Source organism: Kazachstania africana, chromosome 4, assembly GCF_000304475.1.
Source record: "Kazachstania africana CBS 2517 chromosome 4, complete genome".
Lineage (NCBI taxonomy): Eukaryota > Fungi > Ascomycota > Saccharomycetes > Saccharomycetales > Saccharomycetaceae > Kazachstania > Kazachstania africana.
Genome location: NC_018943.1, coordinates 562,078 through 581,272, shown reverse-complemented (window position 1 = coordinate 581,272; position 19,195 = coordinate 562,078). Strand labels below are relative to the sequence as shown.

The 19,195-nt window shown below is 35.6% G+C and overlaps 13 protein-coding genes across 13 annotated transcripts; 5 read left to right on the top strand and 8 right to left on the bottom strand.

Moving 5' to 3' along the window:
- Nucleotides 1-140: 140 nt before the first annotated feature.
- Nucleotides 141-2,366, top strand: APL2 (Apl2p; the record flags this gene model as incomplete). Its single annotated transcript, XM_003957028.1, has 1 exon — nucleotides 141-2,366. One exon carries the CDS (start codon nucleotides 141-143, stop codon nucleotides 2,364-2,366), a length of 2,226 nt encoding a protein of 741 aa, XP_003957077.1.
- Nucleotides 2,367-2,490: 124 nt separating this feature from the next.
- On the bottom strand, nucleotides 2,491-2,832 carry CMC1 (Cmc1p; the record flags this gene model as incomplete). Its single annotated transcript, XM_003957027.1, has 1 exon — nucleotides 2,491-2,832. One exon carries the CDS (start codon nucleotides 2,830-2,832, stop codon nucleotides 2,491-2,493), a length of 342 nt encoding a protein of 113 aa, XP_003957076.1.
- Nucleotides 2,833-2,998: 166 nt separating this feature from the next.
- MRPL31 (mitochondrial 54S ribosomal protein mL60) lies at nucleotides 2,999-3,394 on the top strand (the record flags this gene model as incomplete). The annotated part of the gene is made up of 1 exon (XM_003957026.1): nucleotides 2,999-3,394. One exon carries the CDS (start codon nucleotides 2,999-3,001, stop codon nucleotides 3,392-3,394), a length of 396 nt encoding a protein of 131 aa, XP_003957075.1.
- A 284-nt stretch (nucleotides 3,395-3,678) lies between these two features.
- Nucleotides 3,679-3,885, top strand: HSK3 (Hsk3p; the record flags this gene model as incomplete). The annotated part of the gene is made up of 1 exon (XM_003957025.1): nucleotides 3,679-3,885. One exon carries the CDS (start codon nucleotides 3,679-3,681, stop codon nucleotides 3,883-3,885), a length of 207 nt encoding a protein of 68 aa, XP_003957074.1.
- Nucleotides 3,886-3,959: 74 nt separating this feature from the next.
- Nucleotides 3,960-5,420, bottom strand: CTK1 (cyclin-dependent serine/threonine protein kinase CTK1; the record flags this gene model as incomplete). Its single annotated transcript, XM_003957024.1, has 1 exon — nucleotides 3,960-5,420. One exon carries the CDS (start codon nucleotides 5,418-5,420, stop codon nucleotides 3,960-3,962), a length of 1,461 nt encoding a protein of 486 aa, XP_003957073.1.
- A 465-nt stretch (nucleotides 5,421-5,885) lies between these two features.
- Nucleotides 5,886-7,541, bottom strand: TGL1 (sterol esterase; the record flags this gene model as incomplete). Its single annotated transcript, XM_003957023.1, has 1 exon — nucleotides 5,886-7,541. The coding sequence occupies one exon, from the start codon at nucleotides 7,539-7,541 to the stop codon at nucleotides 5,886-5,888; it is 1,656 nt and encodes a 551-aa protein (XP_003957072.1).
- A 261-nt stretch (nucleotides 7,542-7,802) lies between these two features.
- Nucleotides 7,803-8,393, bottom strand: SDH3 (succinate dehydrogenase cytochrome b subunit SDH3; the record flags this gene model as incomplete). Its single annotated transcript, XM_003957022.1, has 1 exon — nucleotides 7,803-8,393. One exon carries the CDS (start codon nucleotides 8,391-8,393, stop codon nucleotides 7,803-7,805), a length of 591 nt encoding a protein of 196 aa, XP_003957071.1.
- A 553-nt stretch (nucleotides 8,394-8,946) lies between these two features.
- Nucleotides 8,947-9,642, top strand: SNF7 (ESCRT-III subunit protein SNF7; the record flags this gene model as incomplete). Its single annotated transcript, XM_003957021.1, has 1 exon — nucleotides 8,947-9,642. The coding sequence occupies one exon, from the start codon at nucleotides 8,947-8,949 to the stop codon at nucleotides 9,640-9,642; it is 696 nt and encodes a 231-aa protein (XP_003957070.1).
- A 235-nt stretch (nucleotides 9,643-9,877) lies between these two features.
- Nucleotides 9,878-10,861, bottom strand: SED5 (t-SNARE syntaxin; the record flags this gene model as incomplete). Its single annotated transcript, XM_003957020.1, has 1 exon — nucleotides 9,878-10,861. The coding sequence occupies one exon, from the start codon at nucleotides 10,859-10,861 to the stop codon at nucleotides 9,878-9,880; it is 984 nt and encodes a 327-aa protein (XP_003957069.1).
- A 246-nt stretch (nucleotides 10,862-11,107) lies between these two features.
- On the bottom strand, nucleotides 11,108-12,373 carry AAT2 (aspartate transaminase AAT2; the record flags this gene model as incomplete). Its single annotated transcript, XM_003957019.1, has 1 exon — nucleotides 11,108-12,373. One exon carries the CDS (start codon nucleotides 12,371-12,373, stop codon nucleotides 11,108-11,110), a length of 1,266 nt encoding a protein of 421 aa, XP_003957068.1.
- Nucleotides 12,374-12,962: 589 nt separating this feature from the next.
- On the top strand, nucleotides 12,963-14,921 carry ASI3 (putative ubiquitin-protein ligase ASI3; the record flags this gene model as incomplete). The annotated part of the gene is made up of 1 exon (XM_003957018.1): nucleotides 12,963-14,921. The coding sequence occupies one exon, from the start codon at nucleotides 12,963-12,965 to the stop codon at nucleotides 14,919-14,921; it is 1,959 nt and encodes a 652-aa protein (XP_003957067.1).
- An 850-nt stretch (nucleotides 14,922-15,771) lies between these two features.
- ADE16 (bifunctional phosphoribosylaminoimidazolecarboxamide formyltransferase/IMP cyclohydrolase ADE16) lies at nucleotides 15,772-17,550 on the bottom strand (the record flags this gene model as incomplete). The annotated part of the gene is made up of 1 exon (XM_003957017.1): nucleotides 15,772-17,550. One exon carries the CDS (start codon nucleotides 17,548-17,550, stop codon nucleotides 15,772-15,774), a length of 1,779 nt encoding a protein of 592 aa, XP_003957066.1.
- Nucleotides 17,551-18,126: 576 nt separating this feature from the next.
- On the bottom strand, nucleotides 18,127-18,741 carry RPL15A (60S ribosomal protein eL15; the record flags this gene model as incomplete). The annotated part of the gene is made up of 1 exon (XM_003957016.1): nucleotides 18,127-18,741. One exon carries the CDS (start codon nucleotides 18,739-18,741, stop codon nucleotides 18,127-18,129), a length of 615 nt encoding a protein of 204 aa, XP_003957065.1.
- Nucleotides 18,742-19,195: the final 454 nt, after the last annotated feature.

The following is a 19,195-nucleotide window of genomic DNA, read 5'->3' as shown; positions in this document are numbered from 1 at the left end:
CATCCAAACGTATATGTATATACAATCCTCAATATATTGACTCAGCATTTAGTAGGCTGGTGCTAAAATTAACAAATTTATAACTGGTGCACTATTACGTACAAAACGATATCGAGGTGCTCGGAAATTATCAAACGTACATGAAGTGCTCTACGTCGTCTACATTTAAAGGAATCAACATTAAATCAGAAAATTATATAAGTAAAACACCAACAATTTATCATTTCAACGGCGGTTTGATAACCATTATGCCACCATTTGATAAGAAAATCAAAAAGTTTATTAAGGACTCCATAAGAGTTGCTCCAAAAATTTCAAATAAAGGTGAATTGGCAGAACTGAGAAATGGCTTAGTATCTCAATACCCACAAACTAGAAAAGATGCCATTAAGAAGACTATCCAACAAATGACGTTGGGTAAAGATGTTTCCACTCTTTTCCCAGATGTCTTAAAGAATATTGCAACAAATGATGTTGAACAGAAAAAATTAGTCTATCTATACGTTATGAATTATGCGGAAACCCACCCAGAATTGTGTATCTTGGCTGTGAATACATTTGTAACAGATTCACAGGACCCAAATCCTTTAATTCGTTCTATGGCCATCAGAACAATGTCGATGATAAGAGTCGATAAGATACTAGAGTATATCGAAATCCCACTACGCCGCACCCTACAGGATGATAATCCATATGTAAGAAAGACTGCTGTCATCTGTGTTGCCAAACTCTTCCAATTAAACAAGACTTTATGTGTTGAACTGGGGGTCCTTGAAGATTTGGTATCAGCTCTAGACGACTCCAATCCAATGGTAGTTGCTAACGCGATCGCATCTTTAACTGAAATAAGTGATATGGACAGCTCAGTCGTCAATCTGAGCGCTCTAATACAATCGCATTTTACACAATTTTTAACTGCATTGAATGAATGCACTGAATGGGCCAGAATTACTATATTGGATGCTTTGTCAGAATACAATGCAAGGGACGCATTAGAAGCACAAAATATAATTGATCGTGTCACAGCACACTTACAGCATGTTAATCCGGCAGTAGTCCTTGCTACCATAAAAGTTATTATTAAAAATCTATCTGTTATTGAGCCACAATCCAATCCAAATTCCGCTCCAAACACTTTAATAATGAAAAAAATATCTGCTGCTTTAGTCTCGCTGATGTCAACACCACCTGAATTACAGTACGTGGCTCTCAAAAACATAAGAATTGTCCTTGAAAAGTATCCTGAGCTGCTAAATAAAGAGTTGAGAATATTCTATCCAAAATTCAATGACCCATTGTATGTTAAAGTAGAAAAGATTGACATTTTGATCAGATTAGTAGATGCCACAAATTTAAAACAATGCACTTTGCTATTAGCAGAATTAAAAGAATACTCTATGGAGTTAGAACCAGAATTTGTGTCACGCGCTATCCAGGGGTTATCACAACTGGGTATTAAATATTCAAATGAACAATTTGTTCAAAAGGTTATTGATGCTCTAGTTGAATTACTCGAAAAGGGACAGGATTTTATTAAAGACGATTGCTGCATTTCATTATGTAACTTACTGAGACATTGTTCAAATAATGAAAATATGATAAAACAGGTTTGTTCATTATTGAATACATGGGACTCCCCACACGTTTTATTAAGGACTGATAATGCTAAGTGCAATTTCATTTGGCTATTAGGCCAATACCCAGCATATTTCCCAAATTTAAATGATAAAATAAGTTTGTTCATTGAAAATTTCACTGAAGAAGAACCATTGACACAAATATCCATACTAGTCACCGTGGTGAGGTTACATACTAAATTACCAGGCGCAACATTACAAAATGTTTTGGAATTAGCCTCTCATGAAACTTCCGAAGTTGATGTGAGGGACATGGCTATGATATATTGGAGATGCTTGTCTATGGACAACTCAGATGAACTTATTTCAAAATTATGCGGGGCTGTTGCACCTAAGATAGAAAATGCAGTGGAAAACTTCTCACCAGGAGTTCTAGAAGAATTGTTGATGGAGCTTGGTACAATAAGCTCAATACATTTGAGACCAGCCGATAAAAGGAAGAGGAAAAACTTCCAAAATCAACACATTATCAGGGGAAAGCACCTTGATGAATTACAATACCTTGCCAAAAACGAGTTAGAAAGTAAAGTTAATGATGATGTCCTCCTAGATTTTGATTCTGACGAGAGTGCAGGTATCAACAACCCTTCTACATCATTGAATGACCTAGATGACTTATTTGACTTTGGGGGTTCAAATGATAATGCAGAATCTATGAAAAATCTCACCTTATCCAACAAGACAGAAAATACTTCATCTACTACCAATGATTTATTAGATTTGTTTTAGGATTCATGATGAGAACTCACATTAAGACTTTCTTTTACTAAAAAGGCATACGTACTCTTTCATTATATATATATATGTACAGGTAGAAAAGACTGCAATTACTTTACCAAAGGGGAAATGGTACTCATAGACTGCCCTCCTTCTTCTTATTTAACTGTGATTCAAGTTTTTCGATTTTCTGCAGAATAATTAAATCCCTTTGATGATCGAGATACTTGTCATCCAGTTGATAGAACAAGAGACAGTCTTTCATTTTCTGACGTTGAACATCACATGCAGGGAACACTTTAATACCATGTTCTCTGGCACAATTGGCCATGGCTTCTACGTAATCGTGACATTGTTCGTACGTATAATCTTTCAAATTGCTACGAGCTTTCTGCTCTTCTCGAGGTGATAATGCCCATAGTGGCAGTCTTGTTCTATGTTTCGATGCATCAGTAGATCTTTCTACGCCTTCAGACATTGTTATTTGGTCTGTTTTTACCGTTTGTGACCCCATCTTAGGGAGCACTATTGGGATTTTTCTCGAATAGCGAGCGGATCCTTTTATAAAATCGTTTTAGAGCAAAGATATAGAGAAATACATTAAGAGATTCTGTCCGTATATATCAGGAATCTGGCTATGGATAATGTTTGGCCCTTTTAAACCTACAAGTGCAGTGTTGGGTGGCTTACTTTGGAAGATACCATGGAGGATGTCTTCGATGCAAAAGGCAAGACAAAGAGGAAGACTAAAAAATGTTGATGATGTCGTTCAGCAATTGAAATTGGGTCTACATGTGATGAGATGCGAAGAGAAAGGTATGTCATTCCAAGACTCTTTGAATGAGAAGAAGATACTCAAACCTAGAAGCAAACTGATGAGATTATATAGTAAACCTTCGTTCTTTCCTCAGGAAAAGCAGATGTCATCGAAGGATAAATATACGGTCTTCGATAAGAAGGCAAAAGGTTATAGAAAGGGCATCCACAAAGTTCCCAAATGGACCAAAGTGTCGGCAAGAAAAAATCCGCAGTTCTTCTAAGACTTTGCTGTTTTCCTGTACATAAACTACTCATCTTATTTCATGTATATATAGATAATCCAAAAAAAAAAAGATTTCAATATCAGTGTTGAATGCACTGTTGAATGCGCTGACCGTTGTCAATTGCTTTATGTGTTTGACGATACATTATGAATTCTATTGATTCTGCATTGAAATATTTCAATTTGTAAACGCCATGTATATAAAAGAAGAGAAAAATAATGAAAACAAATCTCGATCAAGTAGTGAAAGAGAACATCGACCACGTGGATTGATAACACAAGATGAACAATTCTAAGAAAAGACAATATGCATACCTAGCACAACAATTACAGCAACTACAAACTAACCTACAAACGACGAAAGACGAGATGAGTGTTCTATCATCTCAGTGCAATAAGAATATAGTGGGGCAATTGGGTAAAATAAATGCATCTTGGTTTGTGGCATCAAACCGTTGGCTGGAGAACGAAATTTATAAGGAGAAATAATTTTTTTAATGGTACAAATATATCAGTGGGTGTTAATGTATATATATATGTGTGTAAGAGTTTATATAAATAACCTATGAAGTACTCTTACTGCTCATTCTTCCCTTTTCCCTCTGTCTTTCCCTTTCTTTTTGCTGTTTTCTGGCTAATTTAACTTCGAACTCATGACATCCACCTGATGATTCGTCGTTGTTTTCCAATATCAATGGTTCTGGTTTCGGATCTTCAGTAAAATATGCGCTTTTTAAAGCTTCTTCAGCTGTTAATCTTTTAGATTGGTCGTATAAAAGTAGCCCTCTTGCTAAATCGAAACATTCTTCACTGGGAAGTAAGTCCCTGAACTTAGCACGGAAGCTATTGGTGTATTGCTCTTTGATCAAAGGCATCACCATGAAAAACCACGGCATCTTGAATAAATTCGGGAGATTCTCTAAAGTAGGCATGCCCAGTATTTTGAAAATAGATACGATTTGTTCAATTTCACTGGAACCTTGAAAGATTGCTGTTGAATTATACAATTCCATCAATAGACATCCACATCCCCACATATCAACTTCATAGCTATAGTTAGTGGTCCCAAGCAAAAGTTCTGGAGGTCTATACCATAATGTAATAACTCTATTTGTGTAATCATTCTGGTCATTTTTCGAAATTGATGGAATCTTCCTTGCTAATCCAAAATCCGTTATCTTCAAATTACCCTTATTATTGACCAAAATATTTGAACCTTTAATATCTCTGTGAATTACATTGTTTTTATGCAGATAATTTAACCCACTCAATAATTGTCTAAAAATGTGCTTTTTTTGAGAATCTGATATTTCAATTGACTTATTCAAAAGTAACCCACTCAAATCATTATCAGCATATTCAAAAATCATGTAAACAACTTTTGAATTTTCTACCATAATTTCTCTAATCGTAGAAACATTATCGTGGTTAAATGATTGAAGTAATTTTATCTCTCTGATTGAAGTAATTGGGAAGCCCTCTCTCTCGTTATTTAATCTCAATTTTTTTAGGGCAACTAATTCATTTGAATTATTATTTTTGGCTTTATAAACTTTCCCGTAGGTTCCTTCACCAACTTGTAAAATTCGATCGTAAACTGAACTTTTTCTCTTCTGTTGAAGAAAAGATGGAATAATAGCATCCTTCTTCGGTATCTTAGGTCTAGGTGCAGATGGTAGACTCTTTTTTTCATAACGTGAAGCTTTTGGTCCCTTTGGTAACAGTCTATCAAACCTTTGCTGGGAAATCATGGGATTGTTTGCCTTGATATTATTATTATTACTGCTACTCTTATTAGTATTGATATTAGTATTAGTATTGCTGTTATATCGTGAACTTGGGGTTGAGCCCTCGTATCGAGACCTCGTTCTTTTATTGTGGTTTGCACCGCCGTTATTGATACTATGACTGCCATTATAACGGGAGGCCTGATATGCTCTTTTATTGTTATTATTCACAGGTTTTTCATTATCGTAAGCATCGTTGCTTCGTATTCTTTTCGCCAATTCGTTAGCCCCAGCCATGGCACTACTCCTATCTGTATTAGGTCGTTTTCTAAACCTTGTGTCATTATTCGTATTGTGTTTATAACGATTTGTATCTGTGAATAAATTGAAGTTAGTAAAATAATGCCTTTAAGTCTGAAAATTAACTTAATACTTGTAGGAAACATACTTTTTTATTGTGATAGACCATTTATTCTGCGACTTGGAAAGGGTTATTGAGATGGTATACTTATGCAAAAGTGGTATGCTTGTTGTACCAATGCTAGATTTCTCAGCGTTTTGTTCTTCTCATCAGGATTATTTCAAAATTTTAAAATGTAAATTTCTCTCTTAACTGCGAAGAGCGAAAACCTAAAGAAAAAAAAGCAAATATAGACACTTCAAGTGTAAATTGAGCATTTCATTATGTACATTATATAAAGATATGATGTCGAGGATAGTGAATGCACAAGCCATATAAGTAAGTTATATCATGGCGATGCATTACTTTTGAGGTTCGCCGGACAAGTATCTACGTAGCTTTCTTTGTTCGAGTTTGTTTGCGTCGGTAACACTACTGTAGCCCTCTTCGTCAATGTCGTTATTATCATCTCCTTCTTCTGCATCTGAAAAGTTTTCATAATCGTTGCTATGCTTGTAGTTAGCCATTGGCGTAGTTTCCATATTTGATGTGTGCTTGGTCAATATTGTCTGATCGTGGCTTAATCTGAAGTCGCCAGTGCTTGTATGACTATTTGTATTCGTATTACTCAGGAATGATGAAGATCTTAATTTTGGGACAGATCTTCTTGAGAATTTGGTTGGGGTGTTGGCAATCATATCTCCATTTTCGACATCTGGAAGTAATGTCAACGTACTGTTGACTGATGCAACGTTATCGAAATATTCGATGAATTTTATAGCTTTATCGATAACAAAAACATCAGCGTCTTTACCCCAAATCAAATCGAGATGCTCATGGTCATCAACTTTGATGTCAAATATAGATCTTGAAGGCAGGTTTTTTTTCATTACTTTAATGTCAACCAGAGAATCGTTACCACCGTAAATTAACAAAATTGGGATTGTAATATTTGTTCTTGTTGGGAATGTAGCAATTAGATAGGGCTTACTCATAGAATTAAACATATCGTCAGATTCTTCGAACATTTGGAATTTCTGCGATCTCAAGATTTGGAACCAATGAACTATAGATTTAACACTTGTTGTTGAGTACAATTTAGCAAAACTAACCATTTTCTGTTCACTTGTAATATTCAAAGATTTCCAATTGAAAAGAATTCTATTACTGATATCGATTAAGAAATTGAAGAACTTTGGATGAACGGTTCTTTGCCATACGACGGCACTTGGAAAGATAATGTTTCTTCCAAAGAAAAGATACATTAATCTTGGGGAGGATTTTGCTAAGGCGTCTGCAATTCTATTATGTAGACCCTTTGGTGTCATTGCAGGAGAAATGGCAATGAAATGTGACACTTTTTCATTCAATTTTTCGTTAACAGCAAAAGAGGCAAACATTTGAGCAGAACCTTGCGAAAAACCAATGCAGATTAATTGAGACATCTTTGAAAAATTCAAGATGAATTCTATAGAGTTTGGGATATCAAAGAATGCGAATTCGTCAATAGAGAAATCCCAGAATTTACGAGATTTTGGGGCAAAGTATAGATGAGCGGTAGAATATTTGTTACCACGATTATTACCCATCCAGACGTCATAACCCATATCATGGAGCACAAATGGTAAATTCTTATTTCTCTCGATTTGGCAGCACCAGACATCACTACACATTAATAGACCATGGTGTAAGTAGACGACTTTCCCATTACTGTTATCTTTTGAAGGAGGGATTCTATGCAAAGTCAAAATATAGTTATCTTCTGTTCTAACGAGATGGTCCTCTACAGAGATATCAAAGACAGCACACATTTCATGAATAGTAGGAGCCAATCTCAGTTTTTCTTCCACGGTAGATTCATCTAGAGTAATTGTACAATTGATAATAGAAGCGAGGAGATTAAGGATTGTTTGTGGGATTAAGTTGAATATTGATGAGATAATGGACTCACATGTTATTATAAGCACTATCAGGTAGTCTGTTATAGACAACCTGCTAACAAATGGCAAAGGTATCATTATAACAGTCGTTATTTGAATTCCACAGCTCAAGAAAGAATTGCAAGCATCTCTCGTATACGTCTTTTTTCTTGGAGTCCTTAATATAATCGAAAATGCCATACGAAAAAAAAAACAAGAGAGATGAGATGACGGTCAGCTGATGACGGTGAGGCACAGTGGTAACGTGATGCGACTGCAGCAGCAGCAGCCTGGTAGGACAGGGGGGACGAGTGTGTTCAGTAATATTATTGAAGAAAGAATAAATAAGTAAATATAATCTTATAGAGTTAATAAGTATGAGCCGAAGAGGGCCGTGAAAGCTATGAGACCGTAGCCCGTTCTGTAGACACCTTTCAAAGTAAGTTCTTTTGTCATGTCCCACACGAGGTATCTTACGGCAGCACCATATTGGAAGGCAAATAAATAAGCAAAGAATCCTTTAATCGACCATTGTGTCCATTTACTAATGCTGTTGTGATACCAGTTTGTTAATTTGTCAGTTGTTACATTGAAACTCGATGAAAACGTGGACATCAGGGACGATACACCGAATAGCATTGTAATCAGATAGAAAGCGAAACCAATAAATACGAGGGATAGCCTATGTATGGAGGAAAGGTACCATGTAATCTGTGGCTGGTATATGGTCAAATGAGGTGAAATGGGTCTTGCCTTTCTTTGCTCGACAAGTATATCAGACTCACCTTTTGTCTCATTAATGTATGGTACTTTAGATTGTAACTGTCTTGTTATCGATAGATATCGTTTTGTAACGTACAGGGTTCTCATTTGTCCTGAAGCGACATTCTGCACTGTGGGTCTGCATAACTTGACCATGGCGGTCCTATTTAAGCCAACTTTCCATAACATCTCCACTCTGGCGCAACGACGACGTGTTGTCAAGTCTCAATCCTTCTTGGAGCAAGTGTCAAGACTATCCCTCTCTTTTAAATAAATCAAGATTTTACATTTCTCTTGCCCGAACATTCGCAATTCAACAGTGATGGGAATACTGAAACTCATTGGTCCGTTCAATACAGAAGTAGAGTTATATTCCAATTTACTGCACTTATTCATTCTACCAACTGAGCACAATTATTCCTGATGCTTATTTACTAAACTAGCCACCAATTTATGTTTATGCTACATGTAATGTATAAATAGGTTACCCGACCTAGTGAGAAATTACAAGCACGTGATCGAAAATCTCTTTCCCTTTCCCAAATTTTCTATCAGAAAAGTGAGTGTGTTAATAATCTCAATTATAAGAGAGGTTTCTTTACATATCTCTGAAAGATCAGGAACCAGAATTAGGAGTGATAGATAGTATCGCAATCTGTTGGAGAAGCATAATATCTACAGTACCGTTTTTTTTTTTCATTTTTGCCTCATTCTCCATTTTTCGACAATCCTAATCTAAATAATGTGGTCATACTTCTTTGGAGGTTCGAATTCATCCTCCAATACAAAGCAAAAGGAACTGCCAAAGAAAGCTATAGTGGAATTAAGAGAACATATAAACTTACTAAATAAAAAACAATCGCATTTACAAACTCAAATCATAACACAAGAAAATGAAGCTAAAAAATTTCTTAATAAAGGTAATAAGACACTTGCTAAAAATTCATTGAAGAAAAAGAAAATTTATGAAAATCAACTGTTTAAATTGGACTCTCAGATTGAATCGTTGGAACAACAACTTTTCTCTATCGAGAGCGCAAATTTGAATCTAGAAACAATGAGAGCAATGAAACAAGGTGCAAAGGCAATGAAATCTATTCATACTGGACTCGATATCGATAAAGTCGATGAAACTATGGATGAAATTAGAGAACAAGTCGAATTGGGCGATGAAATCAGTGACGCCATTTCGAGACCAATGTTCTCCGCTGTTAATGAAATTGATGAAGATGAATTGGATGAAGAATTAGATCTATTGGCTCAAGAAAATATATTGAATGAACCTACAACGAATAAAAGGGAGGAGCAAGTTAAACTACCAAGTGTACCGGAAAATAAACTGGAAATTTCATCACCTGCGGAACAGCAAAATGAAGAAGAGGAGGAAGATGAAGATGAACGTGCATTGAGAGAGTTACAGGCTGAAATGGGATTATAATGAATATGTATATATGAAACAAAGCAAATAATAATAAAATAAGAAAAAGAATACGCTCTTTGCCAACAAAGGATTTCATTAGGAATTTAGAAGAGACAGTATTACTCTCTTTTTTCTTTGTAAATAAGAACAGTAAGAAAAAGGAGAAGAAGCCAGGATAATACGAGTTGGAATAAAGTTTTTATTGGGATATTACATATAGCACATATATAATATAATTTTGCATCCTTTTTTTCTAATTAACAAGTACCCATATTAAAAAGAATACAAATATAATGAAAAAAATCTTTACAGCCAACCACCTATTACTTTTAATTCTATCAAAATACTTGAGTAATTCTCTTTGTGCAGCAGAGATATTCAAATCCACATCATCAACATTTGCGTCAATTCTTTGAATAACTTCACCTTGTTCTTGAACCATAGAAGCTAACTGTTGAAATAAATTACCCACTTCTTGAATTGTACTCTCAATAGTCTCCACAGCTCTGTTTCTTTCCTGTAAATATACGTTATCTTGCATACCTTCCTCCATTAGCAATAATTGAGATTCACTGTTGGGTAATATTAGTTTAGTGTTCGAATTTATATTTTCGGTTTCATCGATTAAAGATGACATGAAAGGATTGGAACTATTATAACCTATCACATCCTTTTGTTCATGCAAATGCCCGTCGTTTGTGGAAGTATTATTATCAACTGGCTCAGGTGTATCAAAAGCTGATTCAGTGGTATTTTCAGTAATCTTTACCCATCGATCTTTATTAATTAATTCCAATTTTTGTCTTTCCTCCAATACACTCTTAAAATCACCTGAAATATTCTTCATTTTCTTATTTAACAAATTAATAACATTAGATGAATGCGATTTGGTATTTACACTATTATTACCACCAGTATTGTTGTTTCTTGTTATTTGATTTAATTTTATTAATTGCTGTTCAATAGAATAAATTTTTCTCTTAATTAAAAATGATAGCTCTGCAATCTCTACCGGATTATCATTAAACATGGGTTTCCTTTTGGCTAGAATAGCTAGCTTTGAAAGCAATTGTGCTGTATCTGATATCTCTTTAGCAATTACAGATGCATTTCGCTGAAATTCGGATGATGGATTATTTCTTGCTTTATTTCCTGCATCTTGGTTGCCTACTTTATAAAGTTTCTTATATGATACTACACTTCGCTGGAATTCTGACGTCCTATCCTTAATATTCATTTGTCTATACGGTGTAACTTTCCTATACTTTTATCTTATTTACTACTACATGTCAACTTCAGCTTTTTTCTCTAGGCTGAGTTCGCCTTTTCGGTTGATGTTTCAATATACACGTTAACAAGGTTTTTAGTTACCCGCAGGGTCAACTATGAGCGTCAAATACATTACTATTTAAGACGCAATGAGATAGTTTGGTTTGACTGCATTAAATAAGTATATAAGAGCTGACACTTCTATAAGGATCATTCACAGTCTTGATTGGGTTTGGAAGTGACGAACGACCTCGTCAATGGCTTCAGCTGTGTATCTGACATTATGTTCATTCAAACCGGCAATAGATGCTCTACCGTTCTTAGCCATGTAGACGGCATGGTTAATTTCTAATCTTTCAACCATTTCTGGAGTTAACCCAGTGAAGGAAAACATACCACATTGTTCGACAATATGGTCCCAGTTTCCTGGTGTTTTCAATTCCACTAAGAAATCTCTCAATTTGTGTCTCATTAAACTTATTCTTGATGACATAGTAACCATATCTTCATGCCATTGAGCAGTTAATTTAGGATCTTCTAGAATGGTAGCAACAATCTTTGCACCGTAACAAGGTGAAGTTGAAATTTCAGTTCTAATAATCTTGGCAAATTGTGATTCGACAGAATCTCTTGCTTTGATGTTTGATTCAGTGTCTGGTAACACTAAGTGACAACAACCAACACGTTCACCATACATACCCACATTCTTGGCAAAAGACTGACAAACAAACACTGGTGCGACATTTCTTAATTCTTGGACACCCAATCTGACGGCAAATGCATCGTTCACAAGACTGCCCGAGGCGAAACCTTGGTAAGCAGAGTCAAATAGGACAATATGGTTTTTCAATTTGATTTCATTAATAATTTCCTTCCATTGGCCTTTAGATGGGTCCAAACCAGTTGGATTGTGTGCACATGCATGCAATACGAAGACAGAACCCTCTTTAGCGTCCTTAATGGCTTGTATAAAACTTTCAAACCTCAAACTTTTGGTTTCAGGGTCCCAGTATGGATATGTACTTGTAATTAAATTGACACCTTCAAAAATTGCCTTGTGATTGGCCCAGGTTGGATCTGATAAGTAGATTTTTCTACCTGGTAAGAATGTAGAGAGAAATTTGGCAGCAAGATGTAATGCACCAGTACCAGAAACAGACTGTACAGAGATCAATCTGTTACTTAAGCTTTCTTTTTCGATGAACTTAGTGTCGAACATGACTTTGCCTGCACCTGTAGTGAATTTTTTGAAACCTAAAATTGGCATATACTCATGGTTGAAAGATGGATCATTATGAAGCTTTGTTTCGCTTAATTTTACAGATGGTAGCACCCATGGTTTCCCGTTATCATCTCTATAAGCACCAATGCCTAAGTCGACCTTCTTATCACGAGAATCTTTTTGGTATCTTTGACCAATATTGAATAATGCATCTGGTGGGAATGCTTCAACATTATTAAACAAATTCAATTGGGACATGGCTCTAACTAGCAACTAATCTCTTTGATGGGTTTTAAACTATCCAATTAATAAATTCACCAGCTTCAAAATTTTCCATATATATACCAGGATATATAATTTGCTCTTCGCTAGAAAAGAGATAGTTTGTACGCGGGGTCTGGGCTGTGACTCATGCAACCCAAGAGCAATTACTACAATATTAGCTACATGATGCTTGAGTTATTTGCTTAATGTTAGATTTTAGCCTTATATTTGAATTGCTCTAGCTTCGCTAGTATATTAACAACCGATGTCTGTTCTTCTCTTGGGCCTTGATTCATAAACGGAGGGTAGGCTAACTAAATAAATTGGCCATCCAGAGAGCTAATATTGAGGGAAAAAAAAGATTATCTGGTACCTTATAGAAGCAGTCTTCCTTGGAGTTCCACCTCAGAGATCTTGTGAAGAAGGAAGTCAGTTAATCAGCACAGATCAAGAATATTATCTCGTTTTTAAAATTGTTGAGGCGTGTGCTATCATATCGCATCTAAGATTTGATTCGTTTCAAGCCTGCTTTCAATCGTATACGCTTTTTCTAGAATTACAACAATATTGAAGAAAATAGACTATGGATGCTATTAGGAACGCTGTGATACAACGGAGGTCTTATTCGCTTCCAGTGCAGGAGGTTTTTGCATCAGATGGACCGATTTGGGTGAAGCTTCTTAAATTACCAGTGAAAATAATATCAAGCATACTCAATTTCATTGACACTACAATATCGATGTCTACACCAAATATTGATACCCTTCTAACCTCGTTGAATTATTTCTTTAGTTCATATGCTCTCATTTGCATGATCAGTTCCTTCATTAATAATAGATTTGCCGTAATGACGTCGTTAAGGACAACGTCAACCAATGTGAAACTACCCAAATGGTCATTCGTGACATTGCATATGCTAGCACTCATTCCCCTATGTTATTGTGCATGGGGAATGCTCAATTATTCGAAAGCATCGTTTTATTCAAATCTTATTATACTATCATGGTCAAGAATTATTGAAATCTTCATTTCTGTCACGTCAAATTCAGGAGTGCTACTAGACACCGATTATACAGCACTTGAATTATCATTAGAATATTATAAAATTGACGTCCTTAAGCTAATCTACGAAAATAATGTGGTACTCCTTTTCAATTCGCTTTTAGCAGTTGCAAATAGAATAACTATCCATACTTTAGAGCTGTTTGGTGTGACACATATAAGATTAATGGTAAATACGATCATCAACATCTGCTACATGACGGTATGTTTCAAATATAGAAACTTATTACTGTTGGAATCAATTTCTTCGTTACTACCAAATATTATATACATCTTCATTATATCGTCCTCATTGATTTTGAATGCAATTAGATGGTCCATAGATGTTTTAAGAAGAAATGCGTACAAAAGAAGATTCACAGCGTCAGTTGATCTGAGCTTATTGAAGTTAAACGGTACAGAAGAACTATCTTCAGCACTATTTAAAATTGCATCACTACTGTCTTCAAAGGATACTGAACAGTATAATATGATATTGGAGGAAAAATTAAAGGCAGCTGGAAATTCGAATATTTCAGTTAAAAGTAATAGAAAATCTGAAATGAATGAGATAAGCTTTAGAAATTCATATCTAATAAGTGGATATCTGAATAAACTGGAGACTTTACCCGATGATCTAAATGCGTTGGACAACAATGAAAGTGATATTAAAAACAAAGAAGCCTCTTTACGAGCTCCTAGAGTATCGATGAAGTTGTCGAGTTCATTAAAACTTTTGAAACTTTTTGTCCAAAACCTATGGAGGAACGAAGCATTCAAAGGCAATAGATCGAACAAGAATGATATAAATGAACTGGTCAGAATTTTGAGAGGTTCCAAAGATTTAAATTTCTATATCACTGCGAATAATTATCATCATTTTCTCTATAATCGTGGTGATAAAAAATCTAATGATGATTTACTGCCTGAAACTGATACAAGTCTGGATTATTTCCCTTCCCTGGACGCCTCAGATGATGAATTTGAATTGGAAACAGATTATGATAGCAATGAAGAAACGATGGACTCTGAAAACAGTGAAAATTTTAAAACAGAGGATATTAATCCTGCTGAAAATGAGCCACTGGACCTTCTCAGGGGGCTACTTGACGACAAGAACTACTTAAATGATGAATCAAACATTGGCTGGATCATATCAACAATATCAATGTTGAAATCTTTACCTGATGATAAAATCTTGACAAGAACGAAATATTCGAGATTGCATGAAGACGAAATACTGAGTGAAATAACTATGGAGCAGTTATTATCTAACCCTATGCAAGACGATCACCCTATTTTACCAGATACTAGCGAAGATGAAGAAATTAATTACTCCTGCATTATATGTCGCCAGAATACAAGAAACATAATACTGTGGCCTTGTAGGTGCATGACCATCTGCGATGAATGTCGTGTAAAACTAGGACATCGCGGCATCCACAGCTGTGTATCCTGCAAGAATGAAATATACGGATACAGTAAAGTTCATATTGTATAGATATATACCATTATAAATTCTCTTCGAGAGATTATCAATTCATGAACCTTTCCTGGCGATGAGTATGCTTGGGTGGCATGGGGCTTGACCTGAAAGAAAATTGGGCGCATTTGCGGGTAACGCAATCTGAAAAAAAAAAAATTATGTAATTGCTAGTTTCATCGCATATAAAAGGAGATGAAATTTCTAAAAGATCGATATATTAATGTTAATTTTTTTCTCTCTGTTTTTACATTAAAATAACCATAGGCTCGTATTGGTTTGATATCACAGGAAAGGGGGACAGTGTTGCTTGTTTCTTTCGGGAGACGACCTTCGTTTGTTCCTTGCTATTGTTGCTTAGCTTTCCTACTATCGACTAATGTATTCAACGCTCGAGAGGCAAAGTCTCAAGGAACTAATGGTGTCTATAGTTATTATACTTCTCCTCCAAACTAGTTTACCTAGTTTGGGGTATTGAGTCGTTGGTGATTATGTCTGTGCACCTTAGTTGTTGCCATTACTTACATGGATGAGACAGAAGCAGCCCCGTTGACGAGTATTACTTAGATTAAGTAGGATGCACGGCCTTGAACTCTTCAACAGTCAGGATAATCCTCCCGGATACTTCTGCCTTTTGAATTGAGTTCGACCGTCTTTGTTGCCATCCTACAGCGGTATATTCCTAAACACTATGGAGATCCTAGTTGGTCGATTATCATTTGTGTAAAACCATACTGCAAACATCTTTCCAAAAAAAATTTTTCATAATTTTCTTAGAACTTGTTACATATCATTAGTCCTTCGTATTTGAATTCTACTTAGGCTTTATTGTATACATATATCTTAATTTATAGGCAGGGGCATTAAATCAATGGTGGAACAATCTGATTGGATTTTCCACATAGACAATGTCAAAAGCATCAGCTGCAGCAAAGACTGTCTTATCCATAACTGACCCAGTAGGTGCAGCAATAAATTTCACACCAGACCTTGCGGCTCTATACACATTATCAGGGAATGGGAAGAATGCATCCGAAGACATTGAAACATTATTCAATTTTGATAACCATTCCTTTCTCTCTTCCTTAGTCAGTGGAGTTGGGATTTCTTCAAAAATCGAGTCATATTCTCCCTTTTCTGGATTTTCTTCCGGAATTTGACCAGTAACGTAGACATCGATGGCATTGGCCTTATCAGGTCTTTTAGTTCCTTTTGCCCACTTGAAATCAAGGACTTTAGGATGGAACCTTAACCACCAATTATTGGTCCTATCACCAGCCAATCTAGTACAGTGAATTCTTGACTGTTGACCTGCACCAAGACCAATAACCATACCGTTTTTACTGTAACATACAGAGTTTGATTGTGTGTATTTTAATGTTATTGTGGCAACGGTTAAGTCGATAATTGCTTGTTCAGTCAAATTTTTGTTCTTTGAGACAATTTCTTTGAATGATGACTTGTTAATAATTGCATCATTTCTTTTTTGTTGAAGAGAAACACCATAAACTTGTCTTGTTTCTAAGGAATCAGGAACATAATTAGGATCGACCTGTAAAATACAGTATTTACCGTTTTTCTTTCTTCTCAAAATTTCTAAAGCGTCTTCTTCATAACCAGGCGCAATGACACCATCGCTAACCTCTCTTGAGATGATTTTAGCTGTTGGTATGTCGACAATGTTAGATAATGCTATAAAATCACCAAATGAGGACATTCTATCAGCACCACGTGCTCTTGCATAAGCACAGGCTAACGGCGACAGATTATCAATATCTGATACAAAATATACTTGTTTTTCGATGTCTGTCATTGGAATACCGACAGCTGCACCTGCTGGCGAGACATGCTTGAAAGAAGCTGCAGCTGGTAAATTCAGAGACGCCGACAATTCTTTAACCAAGGGCCATGAATTCAAGGCATCCAATAAATTGATGTATCCTGGAGTTCCGCAAAGAACTTTGAATGGTAATTCTTCTTGTTGTGTGACATATGCTTGTGCTGGCTTTTGGTGAGGATTACAACCATAACGTAATGGAAGTTGTGCTTTATCTTCTGAATATTGCTTTCTGAAGAAATCCGCAATTAGAGCATCATATTCGGCAGTTTGTTCGAAAGCTTTCAATGCTAATCTATTTCTGAGATCTTGTGAAATTTCCCCATTATTTGTTAATTCTGTAATGAAGGCTGAGTAGTCGTTTGGGTTGGATAAAATAGTCACTCTTGCGTGATTCTTAGCGGCTGCCCTTAATAAAGTTACACCACCAATGTCAATTTCTTCTACAGCTTCATCCATAGTAACACCAATTTTGGCCACAGTTTCTTTGAAAGGGTATAGATTACAGACGACAAAGTCAACTTTTTCGATATGTTGCTCTTTAAGATCTCTTTCATCACTTTCTAAATTTCTGGCAAGGATACCACCATGAATTGCAGGATGTAAAGTTTTGACTCTACCTCCTAACATTTCAGGAGCATGGGTTATTGTCGAAACATCTTCTACTGGGAATCCAGCCTCACGGACCAATTGAGCAGTACCACCAGAAGCTAAGATTCTGACCTCATTCTCAACCAATCCTTTTGCTAAATCTAGCAACCCCGTTTTATCGTATACTGATAGAATTGCAGTCTTTTTGTGAGTTGCCATTTATTAATATCGTACTATCAATTATCTATCTGGTTAAGTCAAAATTAGGGATAGTGTGATAAATTCTTTGTATTATTTAATACTCTTGAAGACAGTTAATCCACAGTTCTCACAATTATTACGTCTATATACTTGTGAAACTCAAATAAGTATCTTTATCATATATACAATGAAATCTCTAGCTACTAAATTGTGTTCTTTTTTTTGGTTCTCCTTAATTAAAATTATTTTTCTGCCTGCACACTACATAGTAAAATGAAATCAACCGATTCATAGAAAGAAACTCAAAAAAAACATCTAATAGGGTGAACAGAGTTAAAAATGGCCGTACAAACCAGATGGTCCTTGTATCAAAACTATAAATTGAGGCAGTTGTTGAAGAGTCTTCGACATAACAAACAGCTTGATTTTGTTTTTGGAAGTACAATTGCTCAACTTGATAAAAAATAAAAAAATATGGAATTTTGCTGATTAAAAATAAGTTTGTATAAATATATTAGAAAAAATATACTTCATCGCCATGCTAAAAAAGTGCTAGCAATTTTGATGAACATAAAAAGTTTATTAATGAGCAGCTTATTTTCTGTATCTCCATAAGGATAAAGTGTTTTGTCTCTTCCAGGTCTTTCTTCTACCAGCCTTGGTGTTGTTGAACTTGTGACCCTTGTTGATACCTCTGGATTTCTTACCAGTAGCAGTTAAGCCTCTGTTTTCACGGTGCTTGTGGACTGGGTTACAGATCCAGTTGTAACGAGCATCTCTTCTGATAGCCTTGTGTTGAGGATCAACTAAGATAACTTCGAAGTACTTGTAGGTAGAGTCTTGGTTAACCCAGTAAGAGTTTAAGACTCTTAAGTTAGCGGCTCTACGACCAACTCTTTCTTCAGCGGTAGCTCTTAAGGATCTTTGGTATTTCAATTCACTGACACCTTGGTTAGTTGGCTTACCGTAAGTAGCACCCTTTGGAACAGGTCTCTTTCTGTTACCTCTTCTAACTCTAACTCTGTAGATGACGAAACCTTGCTTGGCCTTGTAACCTAATCTTCTAGCCTTGTCTGGTCTAGTTGGTCTAGAGGCCCTGTGGATGACGTTCTTTTGTCTGTATTCCCAGACTCTGATTCTTTGTAGGAATCTTAAAACATCAGATTGTTTCTTTCTTTGTAATTCTTCCAAATACTTGTAAGCACCCATTGTAGTTGAATAAAGTTGATGGTGTTATAAAATGAAACTAATGAAAAGCTTAATAGAAATAATAATGCATTAATTTTATGAAGTAGAACTCTCTTCTTTAATATCAAAATTTTTCACTCCAGCATCCGTAAAATGAATGAAAAATTTTTCAGAAAAAATTTGCGTTCGCCATTCTGAGCGCTTCGCGCATGAACTGTTTTGCGTACTCAAAATTTCGCACTGAAATTTTAGGAAAAACCCCATGTTAGGGTTGACTTATTACCATGAAACGAAAATTAGGTCATGAACGTAAAGTAAGCCTTTTATTTGGCCAAATATTTGATTTAAACGGTGATACATCTATCGTCTTTTATGATGGGATGGCGTGCTCAGTGCGCCGTTTTTAGAACTTACCACAGGATTTATTAACCTTCTCAGTATTGTTTTCTTGTGTCAGTCACTATCTGCCATATAA